General features: G+C 42.4%; 1 protein-coding gene across 2 annotated transcripts in view; it reads right to left on the reverse strand.

Moving 5' to 3' along the window:
- prkd2 (protein kinase D2) overlaps positions 1–27,751 on the reverse strand; it is a 43,900-nt gene that overhangs the window by 11,802 nt on the left and 4,347 nt on the right. The window contains exons 2-6 of one of the 2 annotated variants that reach the window (XM_074642090.1): positions 2,955–3,093; positions 2,464–2,595; positions 2,091–2,296; positions 240–423; positions 53–124 (exon numbers count right to left, since the gene is read on the reverse strand). In XM_074642090.1, the coding sequence (XP_074498191.1) occupies positions 53–124; positions 240–423; positions 2,091–2,296; positions 2,464–2,595; positions 2,955–3,093 (733 nt within the window). The remainder of the gene's footprint in view (positions 1–52; positions 125–239; positions 424–2,090; positions 2,297–2,463; positions 2,596–2,954; positions 3,094–27,751) is intronic. The other variant, XM_074642091.1, reaches the window with a different exon arrangement.

The raw sequence follows: 27,751 nt of genomic DNA on the forward strand, positions 1-27,751 counted from the left end.
TATCGGAGTCATAAAAACATTAGAAAGGTGATAGATTTATACACTCCCTCACCTCCAATGGTTTCCCCGAGGCAGTCATTAGGAACCTTGTACACACAGCGTTTATGGCAGTTAAACTTGCAGTCTGGGAGGAATAAAACACATTCTTATCAGATTACATGTAATTTGATTAGATTAAGCTAATACTCTGCATCACCCTGGACTAACATTAATGAGTCTCTCTCTTTGTCTGTACTCACCTTTGCACTGTAGGCCCTGCCTGAACAGCCCTCGGAGAAGCCTCTTGCAGTACTGGCACACCGTCGGCCGCGTGTACGAGTGGACGGCGAACGTGTGCGGCACCTTCACCTTGCTCATCAGGATCTTGTCCAAATGAACCGGTCGGCCCGTGTAGAAGCGCCGGGCTTCACTAGGGGTCCGTGGCTGGAAGAATAGAGAGGAAACAAAGATCATCAGTTACATTTCGTGTAGGTAAATAAAATAGTAAGACCGTGATTATCTACTTTTGGCAACAAGGTAAATAACTACTTAACTAAATTACTGAAGCATTAATTTATAAAAGAAAAGTCCTATCCATAAAGGGGAACTACGCCCATTTTCAAAATTCATACATTTTATTCTTATAGTCTAAGACAGTCCTAAAGATATTAGTAAACATGAGCTACTGTCTCCCAAATCCAAAAACTAGAGACTAAAATGCTAACACTCAAATTTGTGATGTCATAGGGTATAAAGTCTGGATATTTTTAGGATTGTCTTATACCATAGGAATACCATGTATGAATTTTGAACATGGGCATAGTTCCCCTTTAAACCTGCAATTACTGTTTTCTGGCCACTTGGGGGCAGCGGAAACAAGTTATGAACACACCATTGACATATCATCACCTATGGCAAACTACTATTATTCATTTAGAGTCATGTTTCTGTCCGCCTGACGATTGTAAGTCTTATATTTCTCTCTCTTTTTGTTCTGATTTTGGTCTCTACCAACACAACAATTTCTGATGGTAATATCTGACTCTTTATAGCTGCTAAATGCTCCACTATGTTCACCAGTTAGAGGCTAACTGTTTGTCTGCTGTTTGGTGCTGAGCAGGGAGTGTACAGTGGGTTTTTAGAGCTTGCTCACTAAAAACAGCTGCCTGCTGCAGCTTAAGACGACACTATGAAAGCCTTGAGAGTGAACCAGGAGCTGAAACTCTCTATAAAGCTTCCTAAAGCCGAGGAGAGCTGCAGATTAGGGTGATTCTCTCTGTAGGTTCATCACTACGAGCGAGCCCTTTCACATTGTAATTTCAAGCTTATGTTTCCTCTCCAACTAAACGGTTTCCGTTCTCTTCTAGGGGAAATAAATCAGCAATAATGTTTTTTGCCTTGATTGAGCTGATCAGTTTACTTTAAAGAGATACTTTGCAGATTTTCAACCAGCTTTGTATCACAACAATGTGGGTAGTAGATGCAAATGAACAATTTTGAACTTCCCTCCATGCAGCCAGCACCCAAAAGCCCCGCTAATTTACCAGCAAACATCTGCAACCCGGTTGCAACGAGCACAGTGTATTCTGGGTATTGTAGGTTTTCTACCTTTAAAGCAGAAGGGAATACCACAGCCCTTTTTTCTCTTTTTTTCTCTGGTCATGTAGCACCAATTTCAAAAATATTTGTGCCTTTCTACTGCATAGACAGCCTAGTTTCATGAAAAGATCATCTTTTCAGGGGTGAAATACATCTTTAAGTGTTAAAATGGCTACAGGCAGGCAGTTTTGGTTTTGATTTTGCAGAGATATCCATCTCAACACCTCATATGCCTTTGGTGGAAAGAAGTTACAAGGAAAATTGTGCGGGAAGGAAAGTAACCAGGACGTTGTTTCTGTGAAGTTGGTAGAGGTTTCACTGCCATCACAAATGTTTCCATCACATATTTGGTTTCAGTCTCAACCTAAAAACCTTCTAAATCACTGACTAAACTGAGTTAAAGTGGGTTTAACGAAATTGTGACACCAACTTAAAACAAAGCTGTTTGATGTGGTCAAATAAATGTTAAAAACTTTAAACCTGACCAGAGCATTGTGTGAGCATGAACGCACCAGTACCATTTGTGTGTGTGAGCGGATGAGGCTGGCTTCCTCTGTGCAGGTGGAGGCCGTCCCTACACTGTACACCGACTCAGTGGTGGAGAGACGCAGGGACTGGCTGCTGCTCAGAGAGGTGGTGGACAGACGCCGCTTGCGGGCTCCACTGCAGTTGTTCGGGATGCTGAATGCACAGCGCTTGTGGTAGTTTAGTCCACATCCTGCAGGGGGCGGCATGGATCAACAAACCAGGGAGCAGGAGATCAACAGAGCAAGAGAGTGGAGGAGACGGAGCAGAATTTGGTGAGTGTTACAATTAATTTCTCAGAGAAGTTTGTGGATTGCATCATCTTTTCTTGTTCACACTTCATCTCCCTATTTTCCTCACCGTCACACTTGAGCCCCTGTCTGACCAGTCCGAACAGCATCTCTCCACAGTGATCACAGAAGGCCGGGGCCCGGTACGAGTGCACGTTGAGCGCGTGGGGCCGAATCTGGAAATCTTCAAACGTGGCCGCCGCTAAAAGAGATAACAGCCGTAGATCGTGGTCACAGTGGGTGTCAAGATACAATCATACTACTAACTAGGCAGAATAAAGAATGATTAGATGGATGAGATGGAAACAGGATGGAAAAATAGATGGGTGTTCTTCCTGACAGGGGAGCATTAGAGTTTGAAACAATGAAAGAGCAGATTAGGCCAGTGTAAAATAAGCAGATAAGGACTGATTTAAGGAGTTGTGATGCAGAGTAACAACAGTAATGAAAGGGAGATAGCAGAGGAAAGGAGAAGGAAGTAATTTAGATTTTAATATGGCCCTGTTGCACACTACTGGCACAAGATAGTCACATGAAAAGAGGAGAGATGTGGTTACTTACCAGAGAGCACCACCTCCACCAGATCTCCCTCCTGAATGTCACTGGTGCCTTTAACCAGTTGCAGGATGTTGTTGGTGGTCGTGTCGTGCTTGAACAGCAAAATCTTGTCATATATGCCGTAGAAGCCGCACTCTGGGAACTGGAGAAGAGAAAGCAGAATGGAGATGTAGGTTAGGAGGATCAACTGTAGAGAAGGACAGACTTTTGATTAATGTTGTGATTTCAATCCCAGATAGGCTATTTGTTGAAAGGCTGGTAGTTGCATTTCATTGAATTCAATAAAGGGCTTTATATCAGATATCAAACTGCAAGTGTGTTGCAGATGTTCAAGTCAAATCAACAGATCACTAAGCGAGTGAATACACAGTCAGAACCAACGTGTAACGTGCATGTACATGACTAGAGATTTATTTTTTTCAATTTAAACATAATTCAAAAGGTCACAATTCCAAGAGACCTTGTCTTTGGTAACTGTGCCACACATAGAGCACCTACTATATAAACTCAACAGTCCTTTATATTCAAGCCAGGAGAAAGTACCTATTACAGGTCTTTTACAAGTTCAATAAGGCATGCATATTTACTCCATGCTATACTCAAAACTACACCAAACATCCGAGACACGTCACGGCTCTGCTGTTTTCATTAACAATAACCACATCTGCCATAACATCTGGAAACATCACATTCAGTACTGTGAACATAGTGCATGTGCACAACACAGGAAAAAGCATACGTTACTGTATGTCCTCAACTAATTATATCATATCCTCCTATGTAAAGCGTCTGGAATAAGCTATATAGCAGCAAACACACACTCACACCTACACACTCACACTTACACAAGTGTAACCACTGATATACAAGAACCACTGGCTGAACTCCACAAATTAAGCAACTTGGTCAACGTGAAAAGCAAGACAAAAGGAGAAACTCCATCCTATCTTCCTATTAGTCATATTCAATTACACACACACAAAAACACACACACACACGCACACACACACACACACTGAGGCGTTTCCATGAAGCTCCTCCAAAGATATGAGAGATGAGAGTGTCAGTCAGAAGTCAGCAGAGCAAAGGAGGCTGTCATAGGGAAACCCTGCTCTCCTGAATAGTTAATATTGTCTGGTTCACTTCACTGGCCACACCACACAGGACACCACAGCTACACGCACACACAAAGGAAACAGAGAGAGAGAGAGAGAGAGAGGGAAAGACATTCATTGAGCTTTAAAATATGTCTTTTAGTAAGAAAACACTGGACACACTGAATGACCAGGAGGAGAAAGAAAATGCTTTACACACACAACCATCCCCGTCTCTGGCTTGTTGTTGTTCTTCCCATAGTGGAGTAAAGATTCACCATCTAGCCACTAACAGCTTACAGGAAGGGGAACCCTGGTCTCCACCTTGGAACGACACAATGACACACATACACCTCCTCCTTACTTACCAACAGACACACCCTCCTTACAAACAGAAACTCACACCCGCTCTCTTCCCCCCGCCCCATTTCCCTTCTTTTCTCCTAAATACACACACACACACAGCCTCCCTCTCAGTTTCCCCACCAGGCACTCCACATCACCACATCTGAAATCCAGGCCTGGCTTGTGCCGCTGCCAAGCTACACAGTGAGTCCACCACGCCCCAGCGGCCAGCGGGCTACTGCTACTGACCTCGCAGTCAACTACAAGTCACGAAAAGCACAACATCTGCGGAAGATCCTTGACCTATTAAACAAATATTATATAATATTATATATGTATAACATCCATAAAATAAATCGCAGACACGAGGTCAAAATGGCAAAAAAGAAAAAAACACTAGGACTGTCAATCGATTAAAATATTGAGCTGTGATTAATCGCAAATCTGTTCAAAATGTACCTTAAAGAGAGATTTGTCAAGTATTTAATACTCTTATCAACATGGGAGTGGGCAAATATGCTTGCTTTATACAAATGTATGTATATATTTAGTATTGGAAATCAATTAACAACACACATAACATATGCTCAAATCATAACATGGCAAACTGCAGCCCAACAGGCAACAACAGCTGTCAGTGTGTCAGTGTGCTGACTTGACTGTGACTTGCCCCAAACTGCATGTGATGATCATAAAGTGGGCATGTCTGTAAAGGGGAGACTCGTGGGTACCCATAGAACCCATTTTCATTCACATATCTTGAGGTCAGAGGTCAAGTGACCCCTTTGAAAATGGCCATGACAGTTTTTCCTCGCCAAAATTTAGCGTAAGTTTGGAGCGCTATTTAACCTCCTTCTTGACAAGCTAGTGTGACATGGTCTTCGCTAGCTTTAAAACTGAGCCCGCTACAACCTCCGAAAGATCGATTGCATTTACGCGTCAAAGACATTAGTGGCATAAAAACAAATTTGCGCCATAAAACACACACTAACAAGGAAGTGGAATACAAACCATGGCCGTGGTAAAGAGGAGTGAAAGCAAATCAATGTAGTGCAACCATTTAAATAATACTGCTGTTTGTTTAGCACATATATTACGCAAAGTTGATTTACAAACATGGCAAAGGAAAACCAAGAAGCATGATTACACACAGTAGAGGTAAATAAAAAAAAAAAAAAGCTAAATCATTTTAAGTGTAGTCCTACACTACAATTTGGTCCAACACATATTTTTGATCCAACCCACAACTGTGGACACACACTAGACGTTGTGTTTACACTTGGTTTGGTCTCTCCATTTGAGATCTCACTGCCTCTGACGCAACTGTGGGGACAAGAGCCTTGACTGAGAGTAACCACATGGGTCGTCGGGGTGACGAGGCGCCCGATCCTTCAGAGGGAGCAGAGCCCCATGGTCGCCCTGACCTAGAGCGTAGAGTCTGACCATGGCTTGGTTGAAAGGAATTTCATTTCAGCCGGCCAACTCGCGTGGAATAGATTGCATGTGACGGTGGATATGTGAAGCATTTAATGTCTGACGTCTAGGCTCTGACCTCGTCTCTCTCCCTACGAGGAAGCACCAAGTTCGGCTCAGCAGGCAGCGGGCGAGTGATAACAACTTCTCACCTCGTGGAACATAGACTTAGGGCCTTCAGTCGGATGCTGGCGGTGGATTTGGGACTTTTGTAACACTATAAGAACAGCAGAAGCGGTGGTGGCAGTTGCAAGCTACGCAGACACGGAGCACTGATGGCTTTAACCTCCTTGATTAAAAGGGCATGTTGGATATACTGTATGTTCGAGTGAGAAGAGTGACATGTGAGTGAAGTGGCGACTCAAGTTGGGCTGCCTGACTACACACTATAATAATAACCTATAAAACACACAATTTTTATAGGGACTATTTCCTTGTTGGTAGTAGTTCCAATGAAAACAATTCAGTGAGGCCTGCAGATTATCCGGAGTAACAGGGACACTGTTTCTATTTCAGCGCTGTGAGCAACACAAATTTCAATCATGTCTATTGTACCGGGGGGTATAGGCAGAGATGGCCAGATCATAAAACCAAAACTATCTGCATGTCTAGATACCACTAGCGGTAAAATAGAAAATATGTAATTTTTTTTGGTGAACAGACCCTTTAAAAAAAGGTTCAGTGTGTAACACCTGGAGGCATCTAGCAGTGAGGTTGCAACCCCTCCCTTGTGCCAAGCGTGTAGGACGACTACGGTAGCCTTCGCGAAAATGCAAATGGCCCTATCTAGAGCTGTTGTAAGAGTAGCGTAGATCATTTGGAGAATAGAAGAGATGAGTGGTGAAGCGAGTGAGAGAGAGAGCGGCGGTGAATGTCGAATTAAGTTGTAGTTTGTGCAGAAATAAAATGCTGCAGCTCCTCAAGATCAACAGAGGTTTCCCGTGTCTTGTTTCCCGGCGGAGTGGAGTGACGGTGCACTCCGGCCCAAGCAGGAAAAGTTAACACAGTGGTTTGTCCGTTCTGGGCTACTGTAGAAACATGGCTCCATGAAAAGGACCCGCTCCCTATATAGATATAAACGGCTCCTTCTAACGTAACAAAAACACAAAGATTCTTATTTTCGTGTGATTATACACTAAAGAAAACACACTTATTAATATTATATTCCATTTCTGCCAATAGATCCCCCTAATTGTTACACACTGGGCCTTTAACCCCAACAGACGTCTACATAAATGTTTCTGGTCAATTAGGCGATTCAGATACTAATAAGAAGAGGCTCCAAACTTCACCAAGACCAGACTTTAAAAACCCACAAACTCTCTAACGGGAGTGAATCATGTAATAACGGCATGCATCAGTACCTGGGATGGCCACAAATAAGACCGACTGCTGCCACTTGTAATTACAAAACAGCCACAGAGCCCAGATCAGAGGAGACTCCCAGCTCTGCTCAAATCCACAGACAACCCTCAGCCTAAGTCTTTTGTAAGCCCCGCGCCGCTGTTTGATGCCAGACTCTCTGCCATTAACCCCACGCTGTTACTGTTACTGCTCACTTCTGTCCCGAGCAAACTCAAGAAACAAGGCAAGTCATATTATACTGCGCCTCCTGTCCAAAACATACACAGTGTACCGACCGCGAGTGCAGTTGCCACGTCTGTGCCGACCACAAGTCTTTACAGCTCCACTGAAAAGCACAATATCCCAACTCCCCAAAACCACAGTTACCTCAGAGAAAATGACCATTTTTCTTCTTTTCTTCTCTCCCTGTCCCAGTTCTCAGCGAGAGTACAGGGTGGGAAGAGCACAAAAGCCGCACATTACTTCTGTCTGTATGTCAGCATGGTGAAAAATCACATTATTTGTCTTGTAATTACATAATCACCTCTATATGATTGTGTGTGTACACTGTATATCTGGCACAGATGAGATTTTGTATATGTGTGTGTGTGTAAAGTCTGCAGACAAAGAGCCGGCTGTATTATCATACATACTGTAGTATAGTGTGGTTTGCCTGGAGACAGGGCTGTGTCTCTAGCCGGTTTCTTTGGGTTACCAGGGATCAGGTTGCCCTGCGTTGCCGGCACTATTCCTGCAGCTCTTCGGGCCAATGAAGCCATTATGAGTGAAATGAATTATGGACTAGGTTTTCTTTACCCCAACCCCTCCTTCTTTTTTTCTCCCATCACTCTTAATTTCCTCCTCATGCAGTGCCTCCTTGTTTATCAACCTCTCCTTACTTTCCTTCTGGGTTGTCCAGCTTTACTTATCACATATCAGTCTGTTATTTTTTACCAATACATGTTTTATGAGCCCCTCTGAAAAGGAAGAACATACAAAAAGGAGAAAAGCATTCAGACATTTTTTTCTGAGCTTTACTAACGTTGCCCTCAAAGTGGTCCACTCCCTCTCTCTCTCGCAAGCTGATGTAATAATGTTAAGGTCGGCCAGCGTTGCTTGTTTTCGCCAATGACTCAACTGATCTTTCTTCAAAGGTTCGATGCCGTGTTCTGTTCGGGACACGATGAAATGATTTTTTCCGTAGCAGTAGACTGAGCGTGGAGCAAAGGAAGCTAGAAATCTACGCAGTAAAACGAGAGACAGATGATTAAAAAAATGTTGCCCTACTGAACTATTTCAGTCCCAAGCCGTAAACTGTGTTTTTGTTCTACTTCCATTTACTGCATGTACCTTTTAAAATCTGTTATCTAACTGCAAAGCAAGGAAATCACTGTTTGTCTGTCCTTCTGTGTGTTATCAACGTATCTCGAGAACCGCTCATCCGATCTACTTCACACTGGGTGGGTGTATTGATGGGGATCCCGTGGAGTGCAGTGTCGAATGTGGTGCAATTTGGCCAGATGGTGGCGCTATAACAATGAACTTTACATTTTGGCCTGTAACTTTTCAACCGTTAGTGTCACATTTTTTGTTACTCCTCCTACAAAGTTTTAGCAATCATCACCAAATTTGGTACAGAACATCTCTGGACCAAGCTGGAAAAAGTTACTTTGTTGGATTGTTGATGTTTCTGTACAGTTTTGACATAGCTAGCCTTCAAAGTTAGCTCAAATGCTGTAGGCAGGGCTTTACTGTGTATTACAAAAAAATGTATATCTCCTGAATATTTTGTGCTATTGTGACCACATTTGGTGGACATGTGTAGATATGATGCCTGAGGAATCCATGCCATTTTCAAAGAGGTGACCTCTGACCTCAAGATATGGGAATGAAAATGGGCTCTATGGTCTATAATGGGTTGTTTTGCGTTGTTAATTGATTTCCAATAATAAATATATACAAACATTTTGCATAAAGCAGCATATTTGCCCACTCCCATGTTGATAAGAGTATTAAATACTTGACAAATCTCTCTTTAAGGTACATTTTGAACAGATAAAAAATGTGCAGCCCTACTTATTACAGAACAATAATCTAACCAATCATTGAAATATGGTTTTTGGTGCACTTTGGTTTTACAACATTCGTAACCAATAAATAACATGTGTAACGATTTACATACTCTTCCCCCATTAAGGAGAATGGCACACAAACAAACTTTGATGCTCACATGTTGCTTGTATCGTGATACTAACATGCAATGAGCCATCACAAGACGTAACAGATTATTTTGATTGAAAGAACCAGAGCTAATGATATCTTGACTGATTGTTAGACAATCGGTTTGTGTGCAAACCTCATTTAAGCAGTAGGCGATACACTGGGACTGATGGAGTTAACAGGAACTTGTCGAAACTGGAATGCAAAAATTAACAACCAACTAGAAAATCACAGCTGATGCGTCTCTCATCACCATCACTCTATATAATGACAACTGTCACCTGCTGTTGCTGTGGGTCTCTGTGTGCTGTTGCCACCGTCAATAACGTCAATAAGGACAAACATTTATCCAGATTACTCAATCGGTCATTATTAAAAACACACATTCACACAAAAGGATCCAAACACTCGAAAAACAGGCAAAACAAGTGACATCACCCAGTGTGTACACTACACACACAAAAACATCTTCCGCATCATCATATCCGCATGATGTCATGGAACGGGGCTTTTGTGACAGAAATTTGAGCTCCAAAAACATTGTATTCAAAACACGCAGACACACACATGATGCCACAGCGATGTCTCCTCTGTGCTGGTGTTTACTACCTCGTCGCCCACCTCTTGTCATATGATGCAGGTCACAAGTAGCGATTGAGAACTTTTTGCCTGGAGTGCATCAAGTGCAGACAAACTGGAACCACGAAACGATGACCTAATGCCTCCTTCCTCTTCCACTTAACTTTACGATTGCGCCGCTACACGAACATTAGATTAACTTCTTGCGATGATGAAGTGCTCTGAGAAGTGGATGACGGTTTTATTTATTCAAAATTAATCAAAACAAAATATAAGAAATTTAACAAGGTAATGCAAGAAAAGGAACAGCAGCAAGGGCGTGCAGAGTTTTTCTCAACACTTCAGCAACAGGTTAGCGTCACCTCACGCAAGCACTGACAACACAAGCACCGTGTAGCACCCATGTCCAGTTGAGTCGGTTTCACTTCGACCCTGAGGGCTTGCAGAGCTCCTAAATATAGACCCTCTTTATATAAAGACGCTGCATGTGTGAAGAACACAAAGACTTTTATGTCCTGCTGAGAAAGCTGCTTGCTTCTGCTTTTCATCCTCCCCATCGCTTCCCCTGCAGCAGCTCAGCAATGAGCCACCTTCGACCACCAAGCCGCATGAAAACACGCAAGCATGCACGCTCACACTCAGGCCCACATAATCAGATTGATGCCATCTAACCAAAGCTCTGCAATCTATAGACATGCAGCAAATGTACTAGAGTTGTTGATGAGTAACTATAGTTACTCATTCATGGCTCAAATGAAAGCAACGTTGTGAATTCACACAGGGAGCACGATACTTGGGATGTAACTTATACCCTACTAACTGCTCTGTCAGCTATTGGGGGGTTTCTTCAACATCAACACATAAAGGGAAACTCCACAAGGTCCACGAACTAACAAAGAAAGGACGTTTCTGGCTGCCTTGGGTCTCTACACTGCTATATTGTTCGAGTTCTGTATCATCTAAACACCATAATAAACCATTATTACTTAGTGTAGTAGTGTGAAGTAGTGGCAGGAACATTAGTAGCAGCTATTTTTGTAGTGTTGTGATTCGTACTAGCAACCTTACAAGTATTAATGTTATCTGTTGCCTCCACAACACAGGAAACGGCAACCTTGAGAATGTGGTTTATAGCTCTTCAAAAGGTGTAAAGTAACATACCTATAAACTCACAATGTGGGTCTGAAGAGGAAGAGTAACGGCATGTTAAATATACGGCAGTTACCACAGTCACAGAAAACACACACTGTGATGAGAATATAAAGAAGAAGAAAAAAAAAACTGCAACATCAGCTATTTATCAAGTGAATGTGGGTTATTTCAACGTTTAAGAGCCATCCAACCAGTTCATCAAGACTTCCCATGACATGGTCAGCATTGAATTTTCAGATCAGTGTATAATATAAATTACTGAAGTTATCACATCTTGATGCAATAACATAATGATATAATTTCAAAATGGCATTCAAAGTGTTGCTGAACTGCCACATTTTTTTCAGGTTTCAGGTTTTATTTTCCTGGGGAAAGTAATTAAAGAGCACCTATTATGCTTTTGTGCTTTTTCCCTTTCCTTTGTGTTATATAGTTTTTTATGTGCATGTAAAAGGTCTGCAAAGTTACAAAGCACAAAGTCCAAACGCTAAAGGGAGTTACTCTCCCCCACAGAAACACTGCTCCTGAACTGCCTGAAACGCCTTGATTGAAGTCCCGCTTTTTCTTCCGTAACGTGGTGATGTCACAAAGTAAAACATTTGCATAATACCTGCCTAGCGGCTCGCTTGGCATGCCTTCAAACAAAACTAGTTAGAGCGGAGCTGGAGCGGAGTCTGAAGGGTTTGGTTCGGTTGACCGATCAGAGCAGACTGGGCTTTTCGAGAGGTGGGAGCTCAAAGAGAGCGTTTCAGACAGGGGGTGAAAAGGGCTGTGTCTAGAAGGTAACCCGCAAATTGTGAAATCTGTACTGAAATCTGCAAAAACTCTTGCTGCACGACGAGCTATCCTAACCTTAACTATTCAAGGTCAATGCCTAACCGTAACTATTCAAGGTCAATGCCTAACCTTAACTATTCAAGGTCAATGCCTAATCTTAACCATCTTGCGAGAGTTTCCTAACCCGCGGGTTACCTTCTAGACACGACCGCCGAAAAGAGGTGCTGCAGCACAGCCGGTATGAGAAAGATAAAGCGTTTTTGAACACTAAAGCATGTAAACATGGTTCTAGTAGAAAACCAAAATACAAGTATGAACCTGAAAATGAGCATAATAGGTCCTCTTTAAAACTGAAATGGAATAAATTTGATCCACTTTAAACTGTTCTTTGCAGTTGTTGCTTTGTTTTTTTAATAGTGCAGTGAAGAATGACTGGTGGCCTGAGATGATACAGAAGGGCAGGAGCTGGATTTGTGTTTACGCAGTGCACTACGTTACAGAAACACGGCACCTCTGCAGAATCAAACAGGCCAAAGTCAACGATGACAACACAATGATGAACAACCGAGAATCTGCATGGATAAAATGCAAAACGTGCTGTGTGTGTGACACACTGCACGCTCAGCTCTGTAAACAGTGTGACCTCTATAGCCCTATATGGTCGTCCACGCTGATGTGTCTCTGCACAGAGAAGCTGGTTATCACAACAGGAACCTGATCCAGCCATTTTATAGTCAAGAGGAAACACGCTGCATCCCTTCAAACAACAGACATTGTTTAAACATCCACGTCTTACTGTGTAACAAATAATACAGCCTCCTGCACACGTGTGTGCGCCTACACACTCACATTCTCCAGGATCATACCGGAGGGTGGTGATGCACTTTACTGTGTAAGTGTGTGTAAGTGTGTGTGTGTGTGTGTGTGTGTGTGTTTGTGTGTGTGTATTTATGCATCTCTATTTGCATCCTTCTCCTTAAGACACAAACCCTAATTGTTGGAGCATAACTCCTTCCTCTATCCTTGTTTAACATGTCAGGCACGGGACTCAGAAAGAACCGCCGCACCTTTCTGAAGGCGATGAAGTGTTTAATGAGGGGTTGCCGTGGTAACGGGCATGTAAAGACGTCAACGATCTGCCCTCATTAGCTCCTGACAACAAGTTGGCGCAACGCAGGAATTTTTACTTTTGTGTTAGCGATGGAACAAACGTGTTGCTGTTTTCTATTTTTAACCCCAGTGAGGTCACACGCTGACGGAGAGACGGAGCAGGACGACAAAAAATGACAGCAATCCCTGTCCTCCCTGTGCCCTCAGCCACCTGCAGAGTCATCGCTGGGTTTAAGAAAACTGTTTTCTTTATAACGACGCATTAAATCACAGCACTGAGTGACAGCTCTGTGCCAGGAGGACAAGGAGTTGGGTAATGCCCGTGACGTCAGCTGAGCGCTGGGCTTGGCAGACACAAAGAAGGAAAGCACAATGAGGATGAATCAACACAAAGTGTGTACACAAGAAGGGAGAACTGAAAAGCTGTATGACGCGGTGCAGTTCAACATGCTGCTGATGTCACAAACCATAACTTGATAGTCTTGATTATCTTACTTTTTCTAATTAACTCCGCGCTGCAACACAAAGACGCCTGTCATCACCAGAGATGTGGATGTTCAGAGTTTTCTCTTTTCTTTTCTGTCTGTTTATCAACTCTCCTCACATAGACACAAACACACTCATGCACAGAAATAACCACACAGGAGAGAAAGTGCCTGTGTGACTGCATACATACGTGGCTAGAGGTTCAAAGCTATGCAGCAGGATATAGTAGAGATAAGATAAGTAGAAATAATGAGAATCCATTCATTGTGATCGTGATCTTTGCAACATGCAAACACTTCTTTCTTCCTGGATTTAATGCGTTTCCTGTTTAAACCTGATACTGGGGGAGAAAATGAGACACGAAAGGGACGGTTTAAAAGCGTAAACCAACGGGACATCCTTTGGGGAGATAAAGGCAGTTTTATTTATTGGATGAGGCTAAAAATTGGGCGTTCTCAAAAAGAGTCTGCATGGTCAAAGCCCAACGACTTTCCTCATATACAAGCATTGCAAAGATATAACGTAAAGTGTTTTTGCATTGGTTGGTGTGTAAAGGTATAGTTCCTCATGTTCTTAATAACGAGCACGACTGCTGTGCTGCACTGTACTGTATACTTTGCCTTTACATTTTCCCCTGACTCATGTTTTCTGTGTGCGTGTGTGTGTGCGCAGATACATAATCAGGTTTACATACCTGACCTGCCAGTTTCCACATACCTGAGATGACTGTATAAACCTGTGGGACTGGAGGAGGGAGTGTAAATCCTGGCCTGACACACAAACATACACACAAAATCCAATAGAGCACATGACCCACAAACACACAAACAACCATGGCTGATTACTCACAACGCAACACGCAACAGTGACAATGTAAATGTAAATGCGCATGCGGAAATGGAATCCTACACACAACACACAAACATGCATACCTAATAGGGATGGGAGAAAAGAAATCAATTCACCTATGTATCCAGATTTATTTTACAATTTTGTAATAGATTTTTTAAAATGGCAGAGGTTCCACGTGGATACGACCGGCACTCTCACACGTTAAATCCAACGTGGTAAACACTACACATACAGTAACGTTTGGAAACACTTTGGGTTTCACACATCGCCAGAAAAAGCAGAGCTAGACATCATGGCTAAAGCTACATGCTAACTCTGTCATGGACAGGAAACGTTATCGTATTGTGGTAACGTGCGGTCAAGATAGGCGTCACTCGCATCTCTGTGGTCAAATCAGCCGACGCTACAACTGTAGAGCACCCATATACTGACATTTATGTTAAATGCATTCAAACGGCCCCGATGGAGCTGATCATGGATGTTTAAAGAAAACGGAGCTGACGGGAGAGCTAGAGACGGACTTGGCGAAGTTAACGGAAGTATACACGTGTGACTACGTCCAGTTTTCAGGTGTTAAAGGGAACTGTATATACAAAATACAAATATGGAAATAAGATTGTTTGGACTATGTTCACCAGAAGTGTAAAACATTACATGTCCCTTATAAATTAAATAGAAAACACCATAAATTTGTGAGGGAAATGCCTTTATACTTTGATTTTGGGTTTGCTGGAACAAATTTAATAAAAAACGCGTAACAATGACTGATATATTTGACTTCAGGACATCTCTGACTACATATAGACACAAAATCAAACATTTTACTGTATTAATTTAGATATTTTCCAAAGTGAAAGTCCCTAGAAGTGTATGATTTAACTTTTTCCCATGGTTTAGTGTTAAAAAAATTAACAAAATTCGCAATAAATCGTAATATCGAATTGCAATACTTGTAGAACGGCAATACTTAAAAATCGCAATACATATCGAATCGGCACCCAAGTATCGTGATAGTATCGAATCAGGAGATAGACGTATCGTCCCAGCACTAATACCTAATAATTTCACAGTGGAAAAAACCATCAAGCGCATGACCCAAAGAAATACAAACAGTCTGGGTTTATACACACAGAAATGCACACACTGTATTAAAACAAACAGGTGCCAAATTTGACACGTTGCCTGCATAACACAAAGAACCTTTGAGTCCAGCATGCATAAAAAAAAAAAAAACGGGTCAAAGGTTCAAGCAAAAAAGAAAAACAAATGGTGGGATGGTGAAAATCCTACACAAACAAAACTGATGTTTAAGAGTAGAAAGCATGTAGATCAAGTTCTGAGTACATGACAGTGAAAAGACGGAGAGAAGTCCAGCATACAGTTGATCGAAATGGACAAAGTTCATAGAAAAGACATACGTAAAGAGCCTCGTACAGTGCGTGCATGTGCAGCCAGTAAGTGGAAGAGGCTTAGTCTCAAGCAGGAGCGCAGGGACAAAGCGTTTCATTCTGCTCCAAGCATCAAGGAGGACGGGGAGGTAACATGAGAGCCGTGACCAGGCATGAGAGAGGGGTCTGAGGATAAAGGAGACACGCACTGCTATTCTGAACCAGCCTTTGTTGGTAGCAGCTCCTGTCTCCATCAGCCCACCCCCCCCCATCCATCCTCCTCCACCCCTCTGTCTTTCCTTGGCTCGCCTCTGAGCAGGTAAGCCGATAGGAACCTTGGATTCGATCCACTCCGTGCAATGAACAAGTCACTGATTCATGACAAGAGGGAGAGACAGAAAACAGGCCTTCATAAGAGGAGAGACGGCAAGTCTGAGTGACGAGAAGAAAATAAGGATGGATGGAAACAAAACGAGCAAAAAAAAAATGAGAACGCTCATGCTGAAACCATTTCATCAGACAGAAGTGTTTTACAGAAACTACACATTATATTCATTTTGTGTCATGACGTTGCTCACTTTTTTGCTGAAATTATGGTTAGATCAAGTGTTACTTTCTAAGGCTTTGTTGCAGTAGCACCATTTCATAATTATTGGTGGGTTTGAGAGGCAGTTTTTGTGTTTTAAGCCAAAAAAGTAAGAGTTGATAGGAAATGACAGGGGGACAGAAATGGGGTGTACCATGCAATGAAGACTCCAAGCCAGACTCGGACATTGCGGTTACATGAACAGTCAGCGCCATAAACCCCTTGGCCACAAGAACACCCCGATTCTAGAAATGACTTGCAAACTAATGCAACGATGCATTAGTGATGCATTAACAATGCTGAATTTCTTCGGTGTTTTAGAGGTGTAGAAGGTTATGTTCTCTCATACAGAGGTGTGCATACTGCGTATATCTGCGCTACAGTCGAGAGACAGATTGAGTGGACATTGTATGCTATTGTTTGGAAGACCAAAGCATGGTTGCTGAAAAACAAAAAGTGGTAAATGCATATTTTCTGAAGAGATATTAGGTATGTTTTGTACAAATATTCAGTCAGTTTCCAAAAAGAAAGGGAAAATCAGTGTTTCCTACTACTACTACTACTACTACTACTACTACTACTACTACTACTACTACTACTACTACTACTACTACTACTACTACTACTACTACTACTACTACTACTACTACTACTACTACTACTACTACTACTACTACTACTACTACTACTACTACGAAGAAGAAGAAGAAGAAGAAGAAGAAGAAGAAGAAGAAGAAGAAGAAGAAGAAGAAGAAGAAGAAGAAGAAGAAGAAGAAGAAGAAGAAGAAGAAGAAGAAGAAGAAGAAGAAGAAGAAGAAGAAGAAGAAGAAGAAGAAGAAGAAGAAGAAGAAGAAGAAGAAGAAGAAGAAGAAGAAGAAGAAGAAGAAGAAGAAGAAGAAGAAGAAGAAGAAGAAGCTTACTGAAGCAAAGAACCTGTCAGAGGAAATTGAAGGTCAGATAAAGTCAGAAGTCCTTGTAACAGGACGATGAACTGGTTAGATCGAATATCCCAGACTAACATGACCAGTTGTTACATGTCATGTACCTTATTTAATATATTGTCTCTGCAGAAAATGACAGAAATGATTGTTTTCATCTGAAGTGATAATCATGTTGAGATACTGTATGAGGAAAGAGGGGCGGCTTGACTTCTCTGCATGACTGCTCCAGTCACAGTTGAAGCATCAGAAAAAGTCCCTATATTGATGGTGTTGCATTCAGATCTAATGGAACAGCAACAACAATAATCAAATGAGTGATAATGATAGAAACCGAGAATGTCAACACAGGTGCTTCAGAGGCCAGCGGTAACATCTTCCCACAGTTACATATTACGACTGTATTCAGATATATTAGAGATACACCAGTTGACACCTCACTGATCCGCTCTTTGCTCTGCACTTCATCCCTTTACTGCAAGGTTAATTATCATCTACCATTTCTTTAATAGATTGGCAAATCTACCTTAAAGAGTTCTCCTGATAAAGAAAAACCACACACATGCTGTGCCATGACGAGCACATTCTCCATGTGCCAAGAGAGTGCCATTGACACACAAACGCTTCAAGCTGCATGTTGAGGGCCACAATAGGCACATTACTACACCCTGAGTCATCCCCTTTTCCTTTATGCCTGACCCCCTCTCCTCTCCACAGGCTCTCCCTCTCCTCTCTTCTATGTGTGGCATGGCTTTAGATCCTAATTGAAAGAAAGGGGGTGGGAAACGCTGCCACCTATACACTGAACTCACATGACAAACATTTGGTTGCATTTGTGGAGCCGAGCTGCTGTCGCTTCAACTCTTACCAAACCCTGCAGGGTTCTCTTGAAAGTTGTAATTGTAAACCCACTAAACCATGGTGTATCTGGTGTTTTGCTCTGCATAAATACTGTACACACACACACACACACACACACAGACACATGCAGAGGAGCCACTATCTTTTTAGTATTCTGCACAACTGCAACCACATCTACATGATTGTGCATTAAAGCAATGACATAGATTTCTACATAATGACGCTGCTACATGTACAGCATATACTGTAAACATCCTTATAGTCAGTGTATTATCGTTACATACAGTAACTTAGATGGTGGTCGGCGCGCTCCCAGTTTGGAGAAGCAGACAGGAGTACCGGCACGGAAGGTAAGCAATGTACTGCTGTGGAGGCCACGTTAGTTCAGATCCGAAAGTCACATATTAACACAAACAAACTAACCGATCGATGCAGCAGTAGACCAGCAACGCCCGTGTTCTGCGAGGTAAAATGACGGCTAGGGTTCCCCGTTGGATAGGGGTGTCTGATGGAAAAGCAGAAATTTAACCTCGCAGAACACGTGAGAATACAAACAACCACACTTCAAAAAATCCGAACTAACCCTTTCAGTTACTTTCCAAACTGCTTTTTGCAACAGCAAGAAAGCAAGAAAGCAAAAAAAACTGTTGCTTTAAGGTATGAAATGGGTGAGATTATAAAAGTTGTGTTTGAATAATCATTCTTATATTATATATAAAGGAATTGTGATGATTGCATAACACAGAATTAACGTAATTATGGTGAATATCCAACCCCATGTTGAGAATTAGAGACGAGGCACATTATTTTCCAGTTGCTTCTTCCACTGACCAGTCTTCAGTGTTGATGTCATGTGTTTATCTACTGAGGTAAGACTGTGATTTTGCCCATTTCCCCTCAATAACTGCGCGTCCCCTGCATGCAGACATACACAGGCACCTCACCATGTGTCTGGGCCACACCAATACACACCGAACCAGTGCCCCGGACTAACCCAATCCACCCTGTTAACCCTCACACTGAGCCCATTGTCTGTGAGCTTCTCAAGAACACGCTCTCACATACACATTTCACACACCTGACATATAGTTTCATGCCCTGTAGCGATGCAGCTCTTCCAGTTTTTCTGAGAGATTGTGCAAGATATCTTACTGTGCTTTAATATCTGCCACACTTCAAATTATTGTCCTCCTCTGCTATCCTCTACACTAAGATCAGGGTACTTTTAACTTCACTAAACAACAAGGAAACACAATGTGTGTTTTCAGCTATTTCAGTCGCAGTCACTAACAAGACGTTTGTGAGTGTTTATCTATCCTTGATCTCCAGTGTTCCCCTCCTCTCAAAGAGCCCTGTGTTGTGCTGTTTCTCTGACATAAAAAGAAATTCTCTCTAACTGGTACAAACTCTCCACAAGCCACCAAATGCCGCTCAGCTCAGCTCCGCGGCTCCCAATTGGATTACGGCACAAAACCGTTTTTACCGATGCTAATCGCCAGATTAGTATCATAAGGTCTCCTTTGCTCGGAACAAGAGAAGGAATGCAGCGGTCAGAGAGGCTGAATGGACCTGATAAACACATGAATGACCAAAACAAAAACAGATGATTGGCCTTAAAAGGACAATTTTGCTTTGTTAGAACTTGGGTCTCATTTTACTAGTTTTGGCCATTATTTCTGTTCTGGCTATGAAAACATTGCACTCTCAAGAATAGTTGTTGGGATCTGGGAGCATGGCGACATCACTACAATGGAATCTGATGGGGGCGAGACACACAAGCTTTCAGGCGATTAGACAGGTTGACTCAAGTGTTGGCTTAGTAACATTTCATTTGTAAATCCGAATAACGTAACCATCCCTCATTGCAGGTCGAAGGTAAAGTAAGTCAAATACATTTTATTTATCTAGCCCAAAGACAGTTTGGGGCCGTCGGTGAGCGTCCATCGACTTGTGTGTCCCACACCATCGGCTCTAGTCTGCCCGTGTTGGAGTTTTTTTTGCCGATTCAGCATGTTGAATCGGCGCCGAAGCTTGTAGGTGAGAGTAATCACTCTGATTGGCTGTTCAGCTTAAACGAATCAGTGCACGAGAAGAGAAACAGACGTGAGGAAAACAAGCAAACAAGTAAAGTCAAGAGGAAAAACACAGAAGGCTCTTCTCAATTTTCATCTTCATCTCATCTGATCATTCCAATACACGGATATTTTCACAACGACATGGCCATCTGGAATGAAGCTAAGTGGTGAGTGAGAGTGGTGTGAAAATGGTCAGCAAACGCGCTTTGTTTCATGTACGTATCATAACAACGGCTTGTATATCCGCCATCCTCGGTCTTCCGGTTTCCGAATACAGACTACCGCGACCTGCTGGTAGGGACTTATTTCATCTCACGCAGACACAGAACGTCCGTGCTAACTGGCCATCGGCTGTAGTGTGGTGTGTTTGAGTTTAACTTGTGGGTGACTCTTACAGTATCTGCTGTCCACAGCTGCTTTATACTGTATGAAAACCTTCTCCTGCACTTCATTAAATCCTTGCAGTCACCTGAAGGCAGCAGGACAGATATGTTGATAAATCTGCAACCTCTGATTGGAGATGTGCCACGCCAGAGCGGCCATCCACTGTGTTTACCTGGATTAAATCACGTGTAAATGACCCCAGGCTGCTACAGAAAAAACCCATACAACAAAATTGAAACACAGATTGATGCGGTCATATAAATGGCTTCATCAACATCATTTATTTATTTCTACCATCAGTGAACAAATAAAAAAACACACCATCTGCCTCTGGCCTCATTTCGTGCCGCTCTGAAACATCCAGACAACAACATGATTTTCCATTTGTTGAGCTGTTGTTGTGACGCGTCACTGTGATTGGCACGGCTGTTTCAGAGCGATGTGACTGGCTGCGAGAGTATTTATTAATCACTACACCCTCTGATCTATATTCCTCTTCAACCAGCCCTTTCACACTTTGCGCTGCTGCACACACATGAACCGAAAAGGCAAGTGCACTTTGCAACGTTTAATGGTGAACAGGAAGTCAGTCTCTAAACTGTGATGTTGACTGTGTACAACGGACAGTTTTAGTAACAATCTTTTTCTCCTCCAAATAAGTTTGACCAAACGAGAGGTTTGTTTAAAACCTATTTTAAAACCTGTATGATAATCGTTTCTTTCTCGACCGTACTTCTTTTTAGAGACGCTGTCGTGGTCCCAGTTTTTAGATTAGTTTGCAGAATGTTACCAGAAGAGATGATGGCCAAGTTGTAAAAAAAACAAAATGATCCTTGGCACATACACGTCCTTGGCACTGGGCTCCAGCCAGCAGTGTGTGTGCTTTGAATAATCAAATGTCCGTGTGCGGACTAAGCTTCCCCTGCAGCTCACCGCTAACAGCCAGGGGACACCAGGCACGGTCAGTCATGCAAAGCTGTTCCGCTACCATGTAAAATAGTAGCAAAGAGAGACACAAACACACACACACTATGAGAGAGAGAGATAAGCAGAACTGATACATGTTGCTGTTGGTCTACCCTTTTTTAAAACAGACACCATTTCCTTTACAGCACTATGGTTTTAGTAGATATAGCCTCTGTGAGATTTGGAGCGTTTGGCTAAAGCTGCTGCATTTGATCAGCGGCTGTGTTATCTTCACTTAATCATTAAATGGCGTGCGGTTCTGATAAAGGCTGGGTTTGTTCTTTCACTTGTATGTCCACCTGCCGGTGTCTTGCTAATTGACTGCCATTTATTCATTGACCTACAAAGGTTTGGGTTGATAAGCAGAGTGTATTTGCGCAGTAGCTCTGACACATGGAGGCTTTTTAATAATCCAAGCAGCAGGACAACCCCCCACCCCATGACTCTAGATCAGCACAGTGGACCAAAGCGTATAGGAGACCAAATTAAAGGAAAACTTACACCTACAAAATGACCATTTGTTTATTAATTACTCACCCTGTGTTACCTTGAATTCCTGAAAGACTGCAAAAATAGTATGCCAACTATTAAACAACTGAAGAACAAACGCTTCCACATAAACAGTCTCTGGCTTACGCAGGTACACTACTCATCTGTGTTGTAAATAATCAACCCTGTCTCCCACAAAATGACGTTCCCATACAACTAAAACGCATTCTCAATTACGTAAACGTATATCCTCCAGGATTACGGCTGCAGTTTGAAACAGTTTTTAAACATGTGGTTGTAAATTGAAACAAAACTAAAAAACGCAACAACACTACTTAGTTAGGTTTAGGTGACAAAACTACAGGGTTAGGTTTAGTAAACACACATCATGGTCTGGCTTAAAATGACTACTCTTCACACGGGACACAAACAGCAGGTCTCATTGGGGAAAGTCTGTTGTGTTTGGTTGACCCATAGCTACACCACCCCTCCTCTCCACCTGTACTGGACTTTCTTGATTGTTATACTCGTTATTACACCACGTAACTTTCAATAACATCATTATTCCACATAACTTTTAACGGTCACTCGATAAACAACGTCACTTGCTCTGTGCGTCGCTCGTTGTACTACGTCACTTGTTGCGGACTTTTCATCTGCAACCAAATACGTTTCCTTCCAAACATTATTGAGATTGCAGTTTAGTTGTAAGGGAGCGTAATGTTTAGAAGACAGGACTGAAATAGTAATGTTTCAGCGAAAATGCATGTGTTTGGGAAGTAGTGAGCATACGACTGGATAAATGACACTTGGATTATACTGCACGAGTTGTGTGAGAGTTTGTTAAGGGATGTTTTGCTGTTGTTAATCGCAGCCCCCCCATTTACTTTTCTCCATTTTTGGATTCTCCGTTCGCCACGGAGGCATGTGAGAATTCAAGGTAACACAGGGCGAGTAATTGATACACAAATGGTCATGCTGTGGGTGAAATATTCCTTTTGAAGTCAGCATCCTCACCTACAGCGGCGCTGAACACGGAACTGTGTTGTTTTCATGCAAGCAATACGACCTTGTCTGTCACACTGTGCCTTTATCTGGAAAATCAGGGCCAACTGTTACGTTACTGTACAATGTGTGTGTGTGTGTGTGTGTGTGTGTAAGTGTGTGTGTGTAGAATACATGTGCAACACAGTGAGGTAAACAGGAGGTGGTGTGTATGATCCCATTCCCAGAGCCAAACTGCTTCTCCAGGGAGAGAGATAAAGGAACAGACCCTTCCAAAACGGAGGTGGAAACAATGGCCAAGGCAGGGGCTCTCCGCCACAGCTGTGCGAGTGTGTGTTTGTGTGCAGTTGCTGATATTTGTTTTGCGTTTTTAACCATCTAACTAGAGAACAAAAGAAACTTCTATCCGCATTTATTTACCACAGTTAAAAGAATCAGAGAGTTTCTTGATACGAGATAAGAAATAAATTAAATTATCGGTGCAAGTTGAAGACTATTCTACAATATAAATGAATTTCTCATCAGTGTGAGCATCCACTGCTGGATTTGACACAGCGCGCTGCCAGTTAAATGCGTCGTAACTCATCGCAGATTAGTCTACAGACATGTTCAACAATCCAGTAATGTGAACACAGCGAACACTGGTTCTCACACGCTGACACACATACGCTGTAACACACCCACTGACGTCAGCACAAGTCGACGCGCATCTCATTGATGATGAAATACAACGAGTGTTGAAAGAACAGAAACTATTAAGCTGACACAACTTTTGGCAAACTAGGCACAGGGGGGATTACAAAGCCAGACCTGACCGTACAGTATGCCGACTGTACTGTTCTGTAGCTCCTTGTGTTGCCTGGCTTAACCTGTCACCAATGTCTGATATTCACCGAAGAACACGAGTCATTGTAGCTTACTACTTGACGAATTGGAGTATTTGACTCATCGCTTCCTAGAAAGTATACGTCATCGAAACCTGTATCGTCCTGCCTCGTACAACCAGGCAAGACTGACTTGATGAAATTCAGGGAAGAAAAAAAAAACTAAAGAAAAAGGTGAGACTGACCAGGATGGCGGTGGCAGTAGGTGGATGAGTGCAAAGAGAGGAAAGTGAATGAAAAGGAGGTGGGATGCGAGGAGGAAGAGAGTGAGAGGAAGTCGACAATAAGGCAGGCAGAGGGGACCGGAGATGAGCGGATAAGGAGAGGAAGTATAGAATCTAAAGGGGAGGTAGAGAGGGAAAGGCACAAGAGGAGGAAGAGGAGGAGGTAGTGCTCCCAAACACGGTAAAAGGAAAAAGATGTCAGTCACTTTTTATCCCAGGAGAAAAAGAGGAGAGGAGGTTCTGTTAGTGGGGAGGGGGGGGGCAAAAAACAATACAGCATAGTATCGCGATATTTTCCGTGCCAATATTATTATTATTATCGGTACACAGACGTCAAGTTTTGGTGAGGAAAAACTGGCATGGCTAAGTGGTTCCTTGACCTCTGTCCTCATGATATGTGAGTGAAAACAAATGTTGATAAAATGCATAATTTTCCGTTGAAAAAAGGTAATAAATTGCAATATACTTTATCTTATCGCAAAATGTTTTAAGTAAGGGATAATGTACAGCGAGCCGGTTATTGTTGTGAAATAAACGCAAAGCGGAGGGGTCTTGCATCGACCTGAAGGGGTTTATTTCACAACAATGACCTACTAGCTGTACATTATCCTTTATTTATTACCTTTTTTCAACTGCAAATTATGCAGTTTCCCGCTTATTACACAGCTACTTACTTAATAAATCAATAATTTGACACAAAAACGGTCCGCCAGTGTCCAACATAGTCTGTTATACATAGCAACGGTCTGCTATAAAGAAATAACAGATCGTAGAACGCCGTGATTGACCAATCAGAATAGAGTATTCAACAAAGCCGTGTAAATTATCACAATAAGATCGTATCTTGAATTAAGTATTGTGATAATATCGTATCGTGGGGACTCTGGTGATTCCCACCCCTGTGTTAGCTACCTGAATTTCTCTTAATTTAGTATTTTTCCAACGTTATTACTTAAAATAATGGAAAATAATCTCTACAGACTATAAGACATTTTCAGGAAACACCTCACAGAATATGAACAATCATTAAGAGAGACTTATTTTTGAGCTATAGAATAACAACACTGTATTTCAGGGGAACAAAAAGGTAAAATGAGGAGAGGAAAAGGGGAAAAGAAGGGGGTCAGTGAGGCCTGTCCAACAAAAGAGCAAATACATCAGAGCTGCACCATGGTTGATTGGAGACAGACCTCTGGTTTCCAGGCCACACTATTACTTCTTGTTCCATCAGGAGGAGGAGGAGGAGGAGGAGGGGGTTGGGGCAGCTGGAGGTGGGCCAGCTAAATGGGATTTTGGCAAGCACTATTGCCAGGTATACAGCCAGCAAGGCTTTAGAAAGGTGTGGGAAGTGTGGGGTCTACATAATGTTTGTGACTTAAGTTGGATTTTGATTTCTGGGCCTGAGAGACTGGGCTCAATGCTCAGATCAGCAGACTATAGACACGAGCTGCAGGATGGCCATTAACTCTGGGTTGGTGTTGGAAGTTGAAGCCGGGGGAGAGCGTGTGCTCCTCCGCAGAGAAGTGGATGGAAAAACGTGTCAATGGAACACAAGGAGGGAGCCTGTGAATAAACAGAACCGGTGACTCACCCTTTCTGGGATGGGAGAGATGACCGTGGGCGGGGGTGTGGGGTACCAAACTGCCTTCAATACCCCTCTCAACACACCAATGTAGGCATTCATGCGTGCACGCACAGTCCAACTCATGTGTCGCACTCAGTTAGCCAGACCAGGACAAGCTGTCTATTGTCCAAATGTCCCACCTAAAGCTGGAGCTCCTAGCAGGGCAGGGATCCTGGATTCAGGGGATTTTGGGGATTGCTGAGTGTGTGTGTGTGGCTGCTCTAGCAAGGCTTGAGAAAGATCAGGCTCTGAGTGTCTTTTTGTTTGTGGGAACGACGGTACTTTTCTAATTTCTCATTTTCAGAAAAAGTGAAAACCCAGGGATGGACAAGGAATAAAAATGTCTCTGGAGACGACCACGTACTCCCTCTGGACCACACTCAACAAAAACACCTCGGACTTGTATACTGCAAAGGATTGCATCAGTTTTAATACAAAAGCGAGACAGAAACACCAGCCGTTACTGTACATCCCTTATGCTTACGTTTTGAACAATATACATTACAGAAACTAGGCATTTACTCACTGAAAATACATGTTATACTTTAATTAATCCCTAGACCCATCATTACCATTTAGGAGCAGTGGACAGCTATCGTTGACAGAGGTCAGAGCCTTGGTCAAAATCGATGGCACCAGTATCCGTTAATAGATAATACCAGGGAGATGCAAATAAGGCAAATAAAAACTTCACCTGTGGGTTCATTTTGATTAAATCAACCTACGGTACGCACATAAAAAAAATCCATTTAAAGGAACAATGTGTAGGATCTGGCGGTATCTAGCGGTGAGGTTGCAGATTACAACTTGTCCCGTGTGCCAAGCGTGTATGGTTGCTACGGTGACGTGAATATGCGCGTCTTTAACTTTTGGTTTCTTTTCATTTTCCCTTTAAGTGTCTTTCAAATTGGGAAAATCTTATTCCACACTGTCGGATAGCATCACATTTATATTCTTCATCATCTTGTTCCAGCTCCTGATTAAAGCTATAACGTTATTATTTTTAAGGCTGCATGTCCGTCAAATTACATATTTTAGATGTCTAGTACATAGCATCCTTGAAACTTCTGCATCTTCTCTTGAATTTAAAATAAAGTTCTGTGAGTTTGGTCAGTATTGAACAGTGTATTGACTGTGCTTTCTCTGGGACAGTGGGACTCAAGATGCTGAAAAGAACCAAACCATAAAAGAAAGCCAATTTCTCTTCTTTTGCTGACAAGCGAGTCTTTTTCTAAATTAGACGTCGTGGAGCCGGAACCACAAACTGGTACCCAATATATATATATATATATATATAAATCTGCAGAGGAATCAACATTCCTTTCTATTTCTAAAAACACAGAAAAAGTTAAGTCCAGATGGGTGTTACCATGTTAGAGGTGCTGTGGGACTGTAGCCATTATACTTCTACTGTTGCCTTGGTTGTTTATTAATTACCCTTAGTGCAACCTTACTGCATGTCAGACTGACTTCTCTACTTCCTGACTTGCATCTGACTCTTTTCCTGACAGCATCATGTCACCGCTGCTAGTGTGGTGTCACCAACAAATCCATGCACGCACGCACACACACACACACACACTCCTGAGCTTCATTATGCATTCATAATCATCCAGCTGACCAATGCCATAATGTGCTATACTTGCAAGCAGGTTAAAAGCAATGAGAGCCTCATCCAAATTGTGCTATCACAGTCCAGTTCAGTTCAGAGGTATGATGAAGTTAACTGATCCACCAACAGAAACGTATTAACAGAAGTCTGAACCTAAATGTTGATGCACCTTAAACCATGCCGGTTAATCATGGTGACCTACAAAAAGCCTTCCAGCAGCAGCAGTGTTTCCTTGTCACATGTCTTTTATTAGCTTTCCAACTGGGTTTTGGTCCCATGTGATTCTAATGTACAACAAAATGTGAATCTATATATGCACTTTACACAGCAAA

Source organism: Sebastes fasciatus, chromosome 7 (assembly GCF_043250625.1).
Source record: "Sebastes fasciatus isolate fSebFas1 chromosome 7, fSebFas1.pri, whole genome shotgun sequence".
Taxonomy (NCBI): domain Eukaryota; kingdom Metazoa; phylum Chordata; class Actinopteri; order Perciformes; family Sebastidae; genus Sebastes; species Sebastes fasciatus.